This window comes from Rhopalosiphum maidis, chromosome 1 (genome assembly GCF_003676215.2).
Source record: "Rhopalosiphum maidis isolate BTI-1 chromosome 1, ASM367621v3, whole genome shotgun sequence".
Taxonomy (NCBI): Eukaryota; Metazoa; Arthropoda; class Insecta; order Hemiptera; family Aphididae; genus Rhopalosiphum; species Rhopalosiphum maidis.
Genome location: NC_040877.1, coordinates 64,230,862 through 64,247,346, shown reverse-complemented (window position 1 = coordinate 64,247,346; position 16,485 = coordinate 64,230,862). Strand labels below are relative to the sequence as shown.

General features: G+C 25.4%; 3 protein-coding genes across 5 annotated transcripts; 2 read left to right on the top strand and 1 right to left on the bottom strand.

Annotated features, from left to right (window-relative positions):
- Nucleotides 1-1,290: 1,290 nt before the first annotated feature.
- On the top strand, nucleotides 1,291-9,805 carry LOC113548065 (catenin alpha). Of its 2 annotated transcripts, XM_026948724.1 has the most exons (18): nucleotides 1,291-1,688; nucleotides 1,754-1,943; nucleotides 2,891-3,057; nucleotides 3,160-3,369; nucleotides 3,435-3,620; nucleotides 4,219-4,422; nucleotides 4,528-4,557; nucleotides 6,997-7,112; nucleotides 7,178-7,295; nucleotides 7,363-7,612; nucleotides 7,678-7,878; nucleotides 7,950-8,101; nucleotides 8,169-8,238; nucleotides 8,418-8,482; nucleotides 8,593-8,774; nucleotides 8,900-9,140; nucleotides 9,208-9,330; nucleotides 9,394-9,805. In XM_026948724.1, the coding sequence occupies exons 1-18, from the start codon at nucleotides 1,587-1,589 to the stop codon at nucleotides 9,550-9,552; spliced, it is 2,766 nt and encodes a 921-aa protein (XP_026804525.1). In that variant the 5' UTR covers nucleotides 1,291-1,586; the 3' UTR covers nucleotides 9,553-9,805. The 2 variants fall into 2 exon arrangements, with proteins under 2 accessions (XP_026804525.1, XP_026804526.1); XM_026948725.1 differs by lacking the exon at nucleotides 4,528-4,557 and having other exon boundaries at nucleotides 1,578-1,688.
- Nucleotides 9,806-10,584: 779 nt separating this feature from the next.
- On the bottom strand, nucleotides 10,585-11,893 carry LOC113549068 (enhancer of yellow 2 transcription factor). 2 transcript variants are annotated; one of them, XM_026950219.1, is made up of 4 exons: nucleotides 11,458-11,893; nucleotides 11,145-11,231; nucleotides 10,835-10,995; nucleotides 10,585-10,774 (listed from the first exon to the last, which is right to left on the bottom strand). In XM_026950219.1, the coding sequence occupies exons 1-4, from the start codon at nucleotides 11,493-11,495 to the stop codon at nucleotides 10,674-10,676; spliced, it is 387 nt and encodes a 128-aa protein (XP_026806020.1). In that variant the 5' UTR covers nucleotides 11,496-11,893; the 3' UTR covers nucleotides 10,585-10,673. The 2 variants fall into 2 exon arrangements, with proteins under 2 accessions (XP_026806020.1, XP_026806021.1); XM_026950220.1 differs by lacking the exon at nucleotides 11,145-11,231 and having other exon boundaries at nucleotides 10,598-10,774; nucleotides 11,458-11,890.
- A 156-nt stretch (nucleotides 11,894-12,049) lies between these two features.
- On the top strand, nucleotides 12,050-16,129 carry LOC113548238 (peptidyl-prolyl cis-trans isomerase FKBP8). The gene is made up of 6 exons (XM_026949013.1): nucleotides 12,050-12,169; nucleotides 12,245-12,766; nucleotides 12,823-13,031; nucleotides 13,943-14,051; nucleotides 14,994-15,374; nucleotides 15,742-16,129. Exons 2-6 carry the CDS (start codon nucleotides 12,386-12,388, stop codon nucleotides 15,844-15,846), a joined length of 1,185 nt encoding a protein of 394 aa, XP_026804814.1. The 5' UTR covers nucleotides 12,050-12,169; nucleotides 12,245-12,385; the 3' UTR covers nucleotides 15,847-16,129.
- The last annotated feature ends 356 nt before the right edge of the window (nucleotides 16,130-16,485 follow it).

Here is a 16,485-nt window from a genome sequence, read left to right as displayed (position 1 = left end):
GAATTTGAATTTTAAAATTGTGCCCGTAAAAAAAAAATCTAAATATGTTATAGGCACTCCGCGCAGCAGTAGTGTGGTGCGTATGCGTACAAACGTAAAGTCGCAAACTTTGGAAGGCTATAACTTCCAAAATAATGGTTTCCTCAAAAAAACACATCTTTAAAAAAAAAATTCGAAATTCGTGAGAGGCGTGGTGCATTTATTCCATATTATGTAATATATTTACTAAGTTTTTAAGCGTTATGGTTTCACTCTCAAATTATTTTTTTAATAGAAACAGTATTATATTCATTGAAATATAAATATCCAAATCCAAATCATAATAAGACATTTATTGGTCCCTGCAAAAAAACACCATATGTTGACAATTAGTCCCCACCTTAAAAGTTAAATACAAAATATTTTTTTACAATTTACGAAAGTGTCGTAAATGTTTAGCCTAAGTTTATCTTAGGCTATACACGTAATTCAAAAGTTCATCTTTTGAAAAGTTAATATAAAAACTATTACAAATAAATACAATGTTTTTTCTTTATCACTTAAAAGTTTTAAAAAATAATTTTAAAAAAACATCTTCATTATTTTTTGTCAAAGATATTATCGTTATAGACTAAATTATTTGTATTGATTCAATAAAAATTATAAATACTTGAATGTTTAATACTGTTAATATTTTGAAATGTATTGTTAAATGTTTCAGATATGTTATTAATGTGGGCATAGTCTTTTTTGATGTATTATATACATTATACACTCCATAACTATAGTAAAAAAATTGGTAATATATTTATATATTTTAAACACGGTAAAACTACAACTGATACATGATGTTTGATAGTCATCTCAAAAACAAAAACAAAAAAAATAGCCGGAAACCAATTGTCCGTGTATTATTATAAATGTATGTTTGAATTTACAAGAGAAATCCCGCCTATTTAGGAATATCTTTGAAAGTACTCAATCAAAATGGACGTTCCGGATGAATCATAATGACTCACCGTTTGTATAGGTACGTTGGACGTCCCACTTATCTGCGTTGAGGAAATAAGGTAAACACAAAAATCATAGACGAAAATAAATAGAGAGGTATATCAACAACGATTAGAGTCTTAACCAAATCTGCGCAACACCACTTTTTCCCTTATGTTACTAGTGTTTGGCCATTTAAGGTTTTCCAAACGACCAATGAGAATTGGTGAACTGGGGTTATGGTTGGGCGTAGTAATAGTTGTCCAGGAGGCATGCGTATCAATAAGTTACTGACATACCTATCTATTATGTCATAAACTTGGCTAAACATTTGATTATTCTTTATTTCTTTGTATTATTATTTTTTGATATTGTTGTGTATAATATTGCTAATCTTTGAAATAATGTTGTTACAATTAACAATACTATGGTATTCGTGATCGTCATTGGATGATATCATCGTTTCGTATTCAGTTTTCTGTGTAGTGTAACTGTAATTCAATATTTGTCATAGCTTGGGTGTTGTCTATACGTTATATGCATACACTCATATGAAAGTTACAAACAGTTTTTAATTCTTGACATTTATATAACTATAGAGAAATAAATTATACATCATGACTGATCAGTTCGGTCCCATTACTCTAAAATGGGATCCCAAAAATCTAGAGATACGTACTATGTCTGTGGAAAAGACATTAGAACCATTAGTTTTACAAGTAAGTAGTTGTATCAAAAAAAAACTATTTAGTCAAATAGTATCTAATATTGGTAACTGTTGCAGGTGACTACTTTGGTAAACACTAAAGGTACTTCACGAAAGAAGAAAGGACGTTCAAAAAGAGCTCATGTTCTAGTTGCTGCTGTTGAAAAAGCGACAGAAAATTTTATCGAAGTTGGAGAACAAATCGCTTTTGAAAATCCTGATATAAAACAAGAAATGTTAGCTGCAGTTGAAGAAGTTCGAAAAACTGGTAATTTCACAAAAAAATATTTTTAATTCTTTAAAATCTGTTTCATAAGTTTTTACTAGTTAATAGTGACAAGAAACCTTGTACTATATTTAATTCATAGTGGACTAAATAAATGTATAGTATATAGAAAGATATTTTTTTACCAATAACAACTAAGCATTGAAAAAAAACCATTTTACAAATATAAATATAACAGAAAAATAGTTTTGGTCAAAAATGCATTGGTATAAAGTACCATTAAACTTAGAATTTGATACATTAAAAAAACATCTTAAATAATTACCATTTATGCCTATATATTATATAATATTGAAATTAACGTGAGAAAACCATAAAAAAAAAATAGATAAATCTATGAGTGTAGTCCAATTTAAAAAATAATGAAAAATTATAAAATTAATTTATATATGATACATATGTATATATTAATAACGATATACATTTTTTCATATTTAATATCCATTAAATTTAATAACTATTTATTAATGAATTTAAATAAATAATTTCATACAATGTAATTAATTTATTATAATACCTGTAGCTTGTAAATTGTAATTGTATAATGTGATAAATATACTTGGTATAATTCTTTAATAGATATTGGGAGACTTTAAATTTTAGGTTGTACATAATGCTAGCAAATCGGCTATAAATGATTTCCTCAGATTTTTTTATTTTGATATTTTCTTACTATCACTAATATAGATAAATACCTAATTCTATTAATTTATTAAAAAACTTATGAATGATGTATTTTAATTCTAGCATAAAACCCATTTAGGCAGATAAAATGAAACTTTTTTTCATTATACTAATTGAGAAGTTATTATATGTCAGTGTAGCATGATTTAATAAATATGGTAGTTTATAATGATTTTTCAAGTACTAATGTTATACGAAGTTATGTTTGGAAATGTTTGTGGCGTAATCTTTATTATTTTATATAGGTGATGCTATGAGTATTGCTGCAAGAGAGTTTGCTGAAGATCCTTGTGCTTCTGCTAAACGTAGCAATATGGTAAGAGCGGCAAGAAATCTCTTATCAGCCGTAACACGCCTACTTATACTTGCAGATATGGTTGATGTACATTTATTATTGAAATCATTAAGAGTTGTAAGTATTATTAACTTTATTTATTAATTGATATAATATTTTATGAAATAACTTAATTCAACAGGTTAAAGATTAAAATATATATTTTTAATTTAACTTTAGGTTGAAGATGATTTAGAAAAAGTTAAAAATGCTTCAAGTCAAGCTGAACTCCTTGACAATATTAAAGTATTTGGTAGAAGTGCTAGTGAACTTATGAGTCAAGCTGCAAAACGTCAACAAGAATTAAAAGACCCTCAATTACGTGATGATCTAGCTGCAGCTCGTGCTATTTTAAAAAAACATTCAACTATGCTGTTAACTGCTTCCAAAGTAAAATTTTGATAATTTAAAAACTAACTAATGTAAAGATAAAAAAATATGGATTTACTCTCAAGGTTTATGTAAGACATCCAGAACTTGCTGCAGCTAAAGCTAATCGTGATTTTGTATTAAAACAAGTGTGTGAAGCTGTCAACACTATTAGTGATGTTGCCCAAGGTCGATCTGCAGCAATGAACGATAATGGAAATCAAATTTATGATGGACCTGGTGAATTGGCTGCTGCACTTGATGATTTTGATGTAATTACATATTCTTTGTTATTTTTTAGATGATTAAAAATGGACATTAATTAGTACCCTATTTTATTGTTGGTTAAGCTGATCAAACTAATAAGTTGATAACAAATTTCTTATAATAGTGAGAAAACTCACTCATTTTTAAATTTAACTTAGATTTTGCCCAAATTTAATTTTAAATCTTTAAATTATAGAAATTTAGAAATTTGTTTTTATTATAAAAAATTAAAATAAAGACTTAATTAAAAAAAGTATTTAATTTTAAAGTAATATTAATTCACTTATTATACACACAATTCATGCGCGCGCATTCTTTATATTGCCTTTAATGAATTCCTTTGAAATAAACTATTTGTGATCTGCTTAAACTCAAACCATGGTTGGTATGTTAGTTGAACACATTTAATATATAAATAATGATCATTAATGAAGTTCTTCAATTATATGACATTTTTCTATTATACTTTAAACTATTAACTCAAATTTGCATTAAACAATTTTTATTAGAATCTTTGTAACCTTCTAATCAATATTTGCCTTAAAAATATTACAATAATTATGATAATGATTAAATATATTTTATGTTTTTTTTTTTTTTTAGGAAAGAATGGTTATGGATCCTCTTGTTTATAACGAAGTGCGTACTCGTCCATCTTTAGAAGAACGACTTGAAAGTATTATTAGTGGAGCTGCATTAATGGCTGATTCTTCATGTACTCGTGATGAGCGTAGAGAAAGAATTGTTGCAGAGTGTAATGCTGTACGCCAAGCATTGCAGGATTTGCTTTCTGAATATATGTCTAATGTAAGTATTTTTTCAATAAAGAAATCAATATCAAATTTGTTTTTAAATAATACATTTAACTTTATATTCCATTAAGAATTATTATTTTTATGTTGGTGTTTGCAGCAATTGCAACTCCAAAGGGTCGGAAAAAGGGTATGGTTTTTGTTAAAACAAAATTGTTCTTCCTTGCACTTAACACTAATTTTTTAGAAATAGACTACAAAATATACCCATTATGTGTACCCTTTTTTATCACTGTTGTGTAATTATTTTAAACAAAATTTTACACTTAAATCACTAATCTGTATTTTCTTAGTTGTGTGTATTGAAAGAATTGTTCTATAACTTAAAATTCATATTTATAGTTATTATCATACTAAAATATATTTGAATGCACGATTACCTAATCTTTTTTTTTTTTAATGAGTCGAGTGGAGTTTAATTCAATATAATAAACTAATAAACATTTTATGAATCATTAGTAATCAATGGTCTCTTAAATACAATTAGTTGCTCATGGTTGTTCAATTAAATTATTAAATATCTTTTGCAATTCAGTCCAAGTATTTAAATTATTATTCACATATTTTATGATGTTAAGTATTAAGTATACAAGGTGATTATTTTATCATTAAACTCGGATTAAACACTCATTATTTCGTCGTATTGATTTTTTTTCATTTTTTTTGTTTTCAAAATATTTTGTTTCGTGCTTTTTCTAACTGTATGACAATTTTATTTAATAGTGAAACCACTATTAATTTTTGATTTTCAAGTGGCAACCTATACTTAAAATATACTAAATTAATAGGGCTAGTTTTTAAGAATTTTAATGTTCAAATTATTATTTTTTTCGTTAATTTTTCAGCAAGATATAGCTTTTCAAAGTTGGACAGTTTCAGTTTACTTCATGTTCCATATAATCATGTGTAATAAACTCATTATTGACTATCGACGCAGAGATGCTTTGTACCTGTAGTTACCAACGCCTCCTCACAGCAGTAATAACCTGTAGGACAAACATCTAAAAATTTCAAACAACTCAACTTTGAGGATAGATCACTAACGGGGTTAAATGAAAAATAGTAATTTTAACATTCAAATTCATAAAAAAAAATAGCCCTACTATTTTATGAAATTTTAAATATAGTTTTCCATTTGAAAATCAAAAGTTTATAGGAATTTCACTATTAAATAGAAGGTTGACAAAAATAAAAATGTAATATGGTTTTAAACATGAAACTAAACAATTTGAAAAAAGTCAACACTTTTTGAAATAATGAGTATTTAATAATAAAAGAATCACTCTACATATACTCTGTTCCAAAAGAGCATGTACCAGTTCTGCACACTTTTTACCCCTTTCCACCGTTCATTACCTATGCTGTTAGTTGGGAAATGCACACTGCCAAACAGAAATTGGTTGCCGCCTGATGTATTCTCTTTTAGAATGGAGTATACATAAATGTAGTAATTATCTTGAAATTCAATTTAATTGTGTTGAATTCTATTTGAGCATTTTCTTTATGGCACCATAGCAGTATACATTAATACAGTGTGTCTAAATTTTTTAGAATTCATAAATTTAGGGATTTTAAAATGATACTAATTTGTAATGGTAAACTTACACTACTTACAGTATAATTTAATAAGCTTGAATCATTGACTATTTTTATATTTTATGATTAGTGATTAGCTACCATTACAAATCTAAGATTTTTCAATGATGTTTAAGTATATTTAATGTTTAAATACATTTAATTAAAATTTTTAAATAATGATATAGCATAAATTTACTGTTTTTATATAATATACTTATTTGAATGATACACATCAGCGGTTCCCAACCTTTTTAGTTGTGAGGACCACTAATCTTGTAAAAAAATTTTTGAGGCCCACTAATGATTAATAGTACACCTATATACATGTATATATAATATGTACAATATTATTAGGTATATGATAAATTATACAATAATATTATTTTAAATAAATATGTTATTAATGTTAATATTATATGGTCCCTGGCCCAGTTCTACGCTGCCCACGGCCCATGGGTTGGGAACTGCTGATATACATGCATATGAATATATCTGAGTATTTACAATAATACAGTTTCAATTATATTTTTAACTAGAATTAATGATTATATATTATTATATCCATATAGTCTTAAAACAATTTAAGTAATAATTTAGTTTTATTTAATTCTTTGTATTCCCATAAATTCTTTATTTTCAAGTATCAGTTGTACATATAACAATTGTAACTAATTTGTAAGTACAAATTTAAAACAATAACCACACCTTTGTTACCTTCATGATTCAATTTAATTTTAATATGTACATAATTGAGTTTGTAGTTACTATGCAATTTGATACACTTTAGTTCTGTTAATACTTAATATTATACATTGTGTTTAACTGTCGTTCTGTAACAATGTCACCTACAATGTTCAATTGTTTTTTTCAATTTTGCATGAATAAAAAAATCACAGTAAGGCATGCCATTTTAATGATATAGGATAAATACTAAAATTTTTAATTAAAATATGAGTTAATAATTTTATAATTTAAACATTCCTTTTAATAGATGAGTGTAAAAGAAACTAGTGAAGGATTGGAACGTGCTATTGATCATATGTGCCGTAAGACCAGAGATTTGAGACGACAATTACGTAAAGCTGTTGTAGATCATGTGTCTGATAGGTAAAATTAATTCAAAGTAAATTAATTTTTAATTTAACTAATTTATTTTTTTTTCTAAATTAAAGCTTTCTAGAAACAAGTGTTCCATTACTTGTTTTGATTGAAGCAGCACATTCAGGTGATGAAAAAGAAGTTGAAGAATGTGCTTTAGTATTCACTGAACATGCAAACAAACTTGTTGAAGTAAGTTAAGCTTTAATAATTTTAAATTATATTATTACTCATTTAATTTTGATGATTTTGTTTTTAGGTTGCTAATCTTGCGTGTAGCATGTCAAACAATGAAGATGGCGTAAAAATGGTCAGAACAGCTGCTGCACAAATTGAGAATTTATGTCCACAAGTGATAAATGCAGCTAGAGTTCTTGCTGTTCGGCCCAGATCTAAATTAGCACTTGACAATATGGATGTTTTTAAAGATGCTTGGCAAGCACAAGTTAGATTACTGACTGAAGCTGTTGACGATATAACAACCATTGATGACTTTTTAGCTGTTTCGGGTATGGAATTACTTTTATCAATTGTATTTTTAAGCTCGTACAAACATTATTTTATTTGATTTTAGAAAGTCATATTTTGGAAGATGTGAATAAATGTGTTCTTGCACTTCAAGAAGGATCAGCTGACCCATTAGACAGAACTGCTGGAGCAATTAGAGGCCGTTCAGCTAGAGTTTGTAATGTAGTAGCTGCTGAAATGGATAATTATGAACCGGGTATATATACTGAACGTGTATTAGAAGCAATTAAAGTATTACGTGATCAAGGTAAATATAAAGTAATAATTAATTAAATTCATAAAAATAATGAATAATTTTTGTTTTTTTTTTCAATTTAGTTATGCCCAACTTTGCTCAACGTGTTGAGTTAGCTGTAGAAGCTTTATCAACCAATCCTCCTAAAGAAGTAGATGAAAATGATTTTATTGATGCTTCTAGACTTGTTTATGATGGTGTAAGAGAGATACGTCGAGCAGTTCTCATGAATAGAGTATAAAATTTATTCCATATTTTTATTTACTAAACAATATAAATGATTAATGATTTGAATATTTCAGACTGATGAAGAATTAGATCCTGAAGATATAGAGTTTGATGAACATTATACAGTTGAGACAAGGAGTAGATGTAAGTGTTATAAGTTACCTATAAAACATATTAAGTTTGTAATATAATTAGGATTAAAAAAATTTCTTAAGATACATTTTTTTTTAAGTATGTTTTTATGTGTCAAATAAGTTCCGATTTTCTTTTTTTAACTAAAGTATTTATGATACTTAAATAATAAACTTTAAATAATTTTATAGCAAGTGCTCATACTGGAGAACCTTTGGATGAGTATCCAGATATTAGTGGAATTACTACAGCACGTGTATGTATTGACAATATTTATTATTCATTTTTTTTACTATAATATTTTAAAATAATTTGATGTAATTGTTGATTTATTTATTTATTAATTGTATTAATGATGTATTTTAGGAAGCTATGAGAAAAATGACAGAAGAAGATAAACAAAAAATCGCTCAACAAGTTGAATTCTTTAGGAGTGAAAAACTGAAGTTTGATCGTGAGGTAGCTAAATGGGATGATACAGGAAATGATATCATTGTTCTTGCCAAACATATGTGCATGATCATGATGGAAATGACAGATTTCACCCGGTATGTTTTGAAAAATATTTTATAATTTATAATTTATTAATAATATTTAACTTATTATATAACTGATTTTAAATTTTCTTAGCTTATAATTTTTATCAATTAATCATATTTTTTAATTTGTTAAGTGGCCGTGGACCATTAAAAACTACCATGGATGTTATTAATGCAGCTAAGAAAATTTCAGAAGCTGGAACAAAATTAGATAAACTTACTAGACAAATTGCCGACCAATGTCCAGAATCATCAACCAAAAAAGATTTGTTAGCTTATTTACAACGTATTGCTTTGTATTGTCATCAGCTAAATATCACGTCTAAAGTTAAAGCTGATGTACAAAATATAAGTGGTGAACTTATTGTTTCTGGGGTATGTTTTTATATTATTGTATATATAAATGTCTAATGCATCATTATCAAATAAAATTAATTTTTAGTTGGATAGTGCTACATCTCTAATTCAAGCAGCAAAAAATTTAATGAATGCTGTTGTATTAACTGTTAAGTCTTCATATGTAGCCAGTACTAAATACCCTAGACAAGGAGCAGATCTCCAAAAAGTAATTATCTTATTTTATGAAGGAAGAAAATATGTTAATTTTTCATGTTATTTATTTCCATAGCTTGTTGTTTGGAAAATGAAAGCTCCTGAAAAAAAACCACTTGTAAGACCAGAAAAACCCGAAGAAGTTAGAGCTAAAGTAAGAAAAGGCTCTCAAAAGAAAGTACAAAATCCAATAAAGGCTTTAAGTGAATTTCAAAGTCCTACTGAATCTGTTTAAAATGTATACTTACTATTTTCCATTTAGACATTTAGCAAATACTAATTTCAGACATAAGTATATTTGTACATTAATCAATAAAAATAAATGCCAAATAATACTAGATTAATTAAAATTAAACATTAAATATTGTTTTTATATTACTGAAAAAATTATTAAATTTATTATTTTATATTTATGGTTTTGTGGCCAAAATCAATGAATGACTAAATATACTTGTTGTATTTGCTGAATGTCCAAAATAAATGATTTTTACTACAAGTATTAAAATCTATGAACAATCACTATATTATCTTCATTGATATTTAGTTTGTTATTAATTACTATAATAATCATTATATATTATAATCAACTTTTTTGTATTTTTAAATTTAGTTTATAATTTACCAAATAATAGGGTTATATATCCTATATTATTATTTATACCGTCCTAGAAATTAATTTTTTAGCATTAATATTAAATTAATATAAATAAAAATAATTAATTTTCTTCAGTCTAGTAGAAAATTTTTTTTCGATAATTTGTCTGTAGATTTTAATTAATAAGCTAAATGCTAAATGCTCGGCACATTTTTGATATGTTTTATTAAATTGTATAACATAAATTGTTTTTAATATAAAAATAAATATACCTACCAACTATTATTTATATTTTTGTATAATTTGCTATTGTAAATAATCTATACTTCCTTAGACCTTAAATGATAATTGTTAACCCTTTCAACAATATATCTAGGTTTATTTCCATTAAATCTATGACAAATAAGTAATAACCATCAGTCTCAGGATTTCTTTTTCAACAGATAAACTTTCAGATTCTTGAATTTTAATTTTGAATTATTAGCAACTCTAGGTCATGGATTTTAGATTCTAATTTACACAATATTTTTTATTTTTTTTTATCAGCTATCACTTTAGCACTGTAAAACTGATTTTTAACTGTTAGTGGTTTCTAAGAGGAAATTATATCTAGTAAGTAATAACTTATGGGTGTAAAAACTGGAAAATTTAAAAAATATAATTTCAAATTTGTTTTCGTTTATGATGAATTAAATATTTTAATAAAAATGAAATTTTAATTTTACTTTGTATACATAATAGGATAAGACTTGTATGTTGAATTACGATTCACTATCTGTTTCGTCGAAATATCCAGCTGTTTGTAATAATTTATTTTGTACTTTTACTTTTAATTCTCTTTTGATTGTATCTGGTAACATTCCTATAATAGTAATTTATTTATTTATTTATTGAAGTATTTTGTTAATATTAAATATCATACTTCTAGCATCAGGAGCAACATCATTAAATAAATCTTCTTCAGTAATAGATTTTACTGCTTGTCCTTTAGATAAACGGTTCTTTAACTTTTCTTTGCATAACATGGTTACTTCATCCATCCAACCACATTCAACCAATCTTCGACAAACTAATGACTTGAAACTGTAATAATTTAATTGTTAGATAAAATAAAAATTAATAAATATTTTTTTCCTTAATATTTTAGTATTAATCAGAAAATAAATTTACATGTTAAAAACTGTATTTTTGATTAAAATAGTAAAAGGAATTAAATATATAATAAATATTACCAATTTAAGTTTATTTTTACATTTTCATTGAATTGGGAAGTGAGTAGGGTGTAATATATATCGTAGGAACTAACTAGGTCATGTAAACTGGAAAAAAATTATATAATTTAACAAAATGAAAAAAGTTTAATGAGTGTTAATCAAAACATTATTATTTGTCAGTATAATGTAAGAAGTTGATATACAAAATGATAGGTGCCTAACCATAGAAGAAATTAATTCATCAGAATATATAATCGTTGACATTCATTAACATTAAAACTTATTTTATTAATAAATCTAATACTCAAAAAAAGACAAGTAGGATAATTACTTTTCTTCGTCTACAAACGTTGTTTCGTTTTGAGACATTGTGCGTGTAGGTATATATTGTTATAATTAATATAACAGTTATGATTACTTTTTTTCGTCTACAAACATTGATATCTGTTTTTATCAAAGATGATACATTCAAATAAATTAGTTAACAATATGTATTATATTCTCATATATATATATATACTTATTCTAAATTTTTATAGAATAAAAATATTGGATAATAGTACAGTTTAGATATTCTACATTTAATATATCTATGATCCACGATTTAAGGTATTTGAAGTATTTTTAAGTACAGACTGATATTTAACCACGAGTTTTAAAAAAAAATCGAATTATTCAACACTACAACCAAACTGACAAACTGACATAACAAAATAGAAAATATTTAGAACTTGAAGTTTAAAATGTTTGAACAGTAATAAACAAAAATATATAATCAATATAGGTGTAAATCAGAATTTAGTTTGATAATAATAGTTCAAGTTAATAGGTCTATGCTATAATATATGAACAACGGCAAGCCTGCTGTTCTGATGACATGAACTTATTTTTCAGTGATATTGTGATAATGAGGTTTATTATCAGTTTCTTTTTATTCCAAAATCAAAAACTCAAATCATTTATTTTAGTTACCTTGTACCAATTGCTACTCTTTACTTGAAATACCAGAAAAATAATAACTACTAAAATAATTTCACTACTCAGTAATTATTAATTTATATTCACAATTCTACATAATACTTTTGTAAATTGTTCTAATCATTTATTATTTTATTTAGTTTTTTTATTCATTCAGACTGTAAATAATTCAATTCAATTTTTGACTGTCACAATTCATGCTGTTTGCCGGTTGTCTTTGTGGTGATCAACAGTGTTAATTATTGAACTTATTTTTCCGAACACCACTTAATTATTTTAAAATGGAAGACATGGAATTAAATCTAGAGCAGAATAACACCATTTCACCAAACGTGACTTCCAAAGTTTCTGATTTTATAAATGCTGAACAAGGCGGTTTTATGGAATCTTCTATTAATTCTAATAATATCCAATTGGACGGTGAAAAAAATAAAGAAGCTCTTCTCCCTCAACCATTGAGTGAAGGTGAACCAAATGTACAAGCTTATCAAGATATTTTAGGTTCTGGAGATTTAATGAAAAAAATCATTAAACAAGGAACTCTTGATGAACGGCCAATGAAAGGTGAACAAATTGTTATAAATTTAGTTGGTCGACTTGAAGATAATGATGATATATTTGAAAAAGAAGAAAATTTTGAAATCACTCTTGGTGACTGTGAGGTAATATTATATTTAAAAAGTACATTCAATGTTTTTTAAATGATTATTTTATTTAGGTAATTCAAGGTGTTGATTTAGCTTTAAGCTTAATGAATGTAGGTGAAATAGCTGAATTGAAAATAGCATCACGTTTTGGTTATGGTGAAAAGGGATTGAGTCCAAAGGTTCTAGGTGGAGCTAGATTAGTTTATACTGTAGAACTACTTACTGTAAAACCAGAAATACTTCCAGATGACCTTACTCCAAATGAAAGGCTTAAAATTGGGTTTGTACATTTGTATCTAATTATTTTTGAATTTAACTATCACATAATTAATATTTATGTGTGCAAAATATATTTAGATATTTGGTTGGCCATTCATTAATAATTACAATTTAATATAAACTAGAAATTACATTTGACAATCTAGGTTCATTATTAAAGGTCGGATGTTTATACCACATATTTACTTTTTTTTTTTGTGCTGTCAGAATTATATCAGAGTATGATATAAATTCAATTTATGAAGTCTAGATTACAAATAAGTTAACTTTTCTTGATTATTTTTACATATTTGACATTTTTAAGCATATAAATGCATATATCGATCGTTTCTAGATTTAGTGTCATATTTATAATATTTTAAATATAATATAAACGTAACAATTTATACAAATGGTTATAATTCGTTGAAAAATAAAAACTCATATATTTATATCACTATGTATATACAAATGTATTAAGGGTGGACAACGTGATTAGTCATATACTTTATTTATTATGAGTTATAACTTATAAAATACATAAAAATAATTGTAAAAAGACTTATTAAAATTTTTATTTATTATATAATACCATGGTGCCATGGTGGAATTAGGTTAGATTTATTCTATTTTATTTATTTTAGTGGTTCTCAACTTTTTTATGTTCACTGTACATTTCTTATAACCATACGTTTTGACGGTACACTATAGTAATAAAATAATAAAAATTTTAATAGAAATTTCTATTTTTAACACCTAATTATACTACGGTTTTGACTCACGGCACACTTATGTGCTGCTATATAGTTATAGACCAGTGATATTACTGACTTGGGGGTTAGGATACTGTATTAAAATATTTCTATTTATTGTTTTTTATTTAAAACAAGAAAATCATATAATAACTTTTAAGTTTTATTTGTTTTGTTATAGGCTCAAAAAAAAAGATAAAGGAAACTGGTGGTATGCACGTAATGAAAACACTATGGCTTTACACATTTATCGAAAAGCTCTTCAATATTTTGGCGGACCAGGAGATACAGTATGATAATATATTAATATTATTAATATAGGAATAACTATGAAATTAACTGAGGTTTTCATAAATCACAATATTTTTACTACATTTTTTTTAATGTATATAAAAAAAATGTATTTTTATCATTCATAATTTAATTATCAATATTTTTTTGACAAAATAAGTGCTATTCATAATCTTAGAAATAATTTCAGTTATACAATATTAGAACTTAACATTTAAAATTCCATTTTACTAATATTCGATTTTCAATCATAGATTTCTTTAAAACAAAAAAAAAACAAAAACTAAACATGTTTATAATTCAGTTGTCCTTTTAATAGGATTACTATTGTGTACCATAAAGTAGTATTTTGTTATCACTTATGGTTAAATTTTTTAATTTAACACTCTAAATACTGACAACATAACATTATATTATTTTTCATATCAACTAAATGTTTGACAAGTTAGTTAGTGAAGAAAAATATAAAACATGGAACTATACAATCTGTTTCAATGACTAGTATAACAAAAATAATTCAAATTAAAAAAATCAAATGGGTGGGTGTAATATGACATATTTTAGGAACCAAGAGTCAATATTAAATATAGTAATTGAAAATAATCTGAATTAAAAACAATCACTAACTACTTCTCTCCACATACATTACATTATTAAGGTACATAGAAATGACATGACACATTCATATGCTATGTATAATATATTTTATGAAATAAAAATAAATTATAGTACTTATAAATTTATAAATTAATATTAGTTCTTTGTACTAATTCAACAATAATAATTATTACTTTATATTATTTACTTCAAATATAGATGGTTGATTGTAAAATGTAAACATTTATGATTAAGTTTTATATATGCATAATATATATACAATTTAATTATGAATACAAACCAAAAATCACAGAATAATTAGATTATTCTTTAATCTTTTTTAGATTGGTTCAGATTCAGAACAAAATGATATTCTATGCGAACGTGTCAAGACATTAAATAATATGGCTGCTGTCCACATGTCTATGAATAGTTTAGATCTAGCTTTAAGTACATTGGATAGTGTACTCGCTGTTGAACCTCGTAATGAAAAAGCAATTATGCGTAAGGGTAAGGTACTAGCATTAAAAGGACAAAATGTGGCAGCTGCTCGTGAGCTTGAAAAAGCATTGCAAATAAATCCAAATAATAAAACTGTCCAGAACATTCTCAGCAATGTTAAAGCAGCATTAGTCAAAGAGAGAGTGCAAGAAAGAGAATTATATAAAAAAATGTTGGGACATAAAGATGATAATGAAAAATCACCAAAAGATGAAAAAAATACGGTATAATATTACATTATTTTTATACTTTGTTTTTCAATAAATTACCAAATATTATACCTAAGTATCCTTAAAAATCATAACCATAACTGTGCACAGACAATTTAGTTTACAGTAGAGTAGTAAAAATATATATATTTAAGCCTTCTCCCAAAACAAATTTACCACGAGTTTATTTTTGAAACTAGTAGAAATAATAATTTGTGTATGTGGTATTCAACAGTCTATTCCATATTTATGAAAACAACTATATGTTTTATTATTATAGAGTTAACTTGATTTTGAGGAAAAAACCTAACCTATTAATATCTTTAGTTTATTATTAGATGTAGAAATTAGTTAACTAAATTGGATTTGTGTCTTGTTTTAGAGCACGACATTTATAATCAGTGGGCTTGTTGCTGGATTAGCAGTAATTTGTGGATACTGTTACCTTAACAACAACTTTCCTTTCAGCAAATTTAACACTTTATAGTTTTTTTTAAAGTTTATTCATTATTTCTTACATTCAACAATTAAAACATTCTATTCTGTTTATTGTGATTCTATTTGACTACAAATATCTTCAATTTAATTTAAAACAATATTTTTTAAGAAAAAGATTTGTGGCCAGCTAAAATATGTTATATAATTGTATTGTTTTTATGCATTTTTAATTTTAGTTTTTTCCGTGTTCATTATTATATTATTTTGGTACTTTTTGGTATTGTTGTTTTTGTATATATTTATTAATAGGTAATTAAAATATGATTTTACTGTATTGTATAATTTATTGAAAAAAAAAATAATACCTGTTCAAGGTAGGAAAAAAATGGCATTGATAATGATCATTATATATGTAATGATCTTTTATTGAAAGAGAGTATTTTCCTTTTAATTAAAATTAACACTTTTGATTTTATCTAAATAAATAAATTATCGCCACTTTAAAATCTAGTGCAAAACTATTATATGAATATTGAATTGATATATAAATGAAATCCCAGTATGGTGCCTGGTCTCGATATGACCAATGTCTATTTTGTTAATATCAAATAATGTCAAGTTGCATTAAAAATTAATTAATTTAATGAAGCACTAAATCATTTTCAAGGGATCATTAGCTCACATTAAT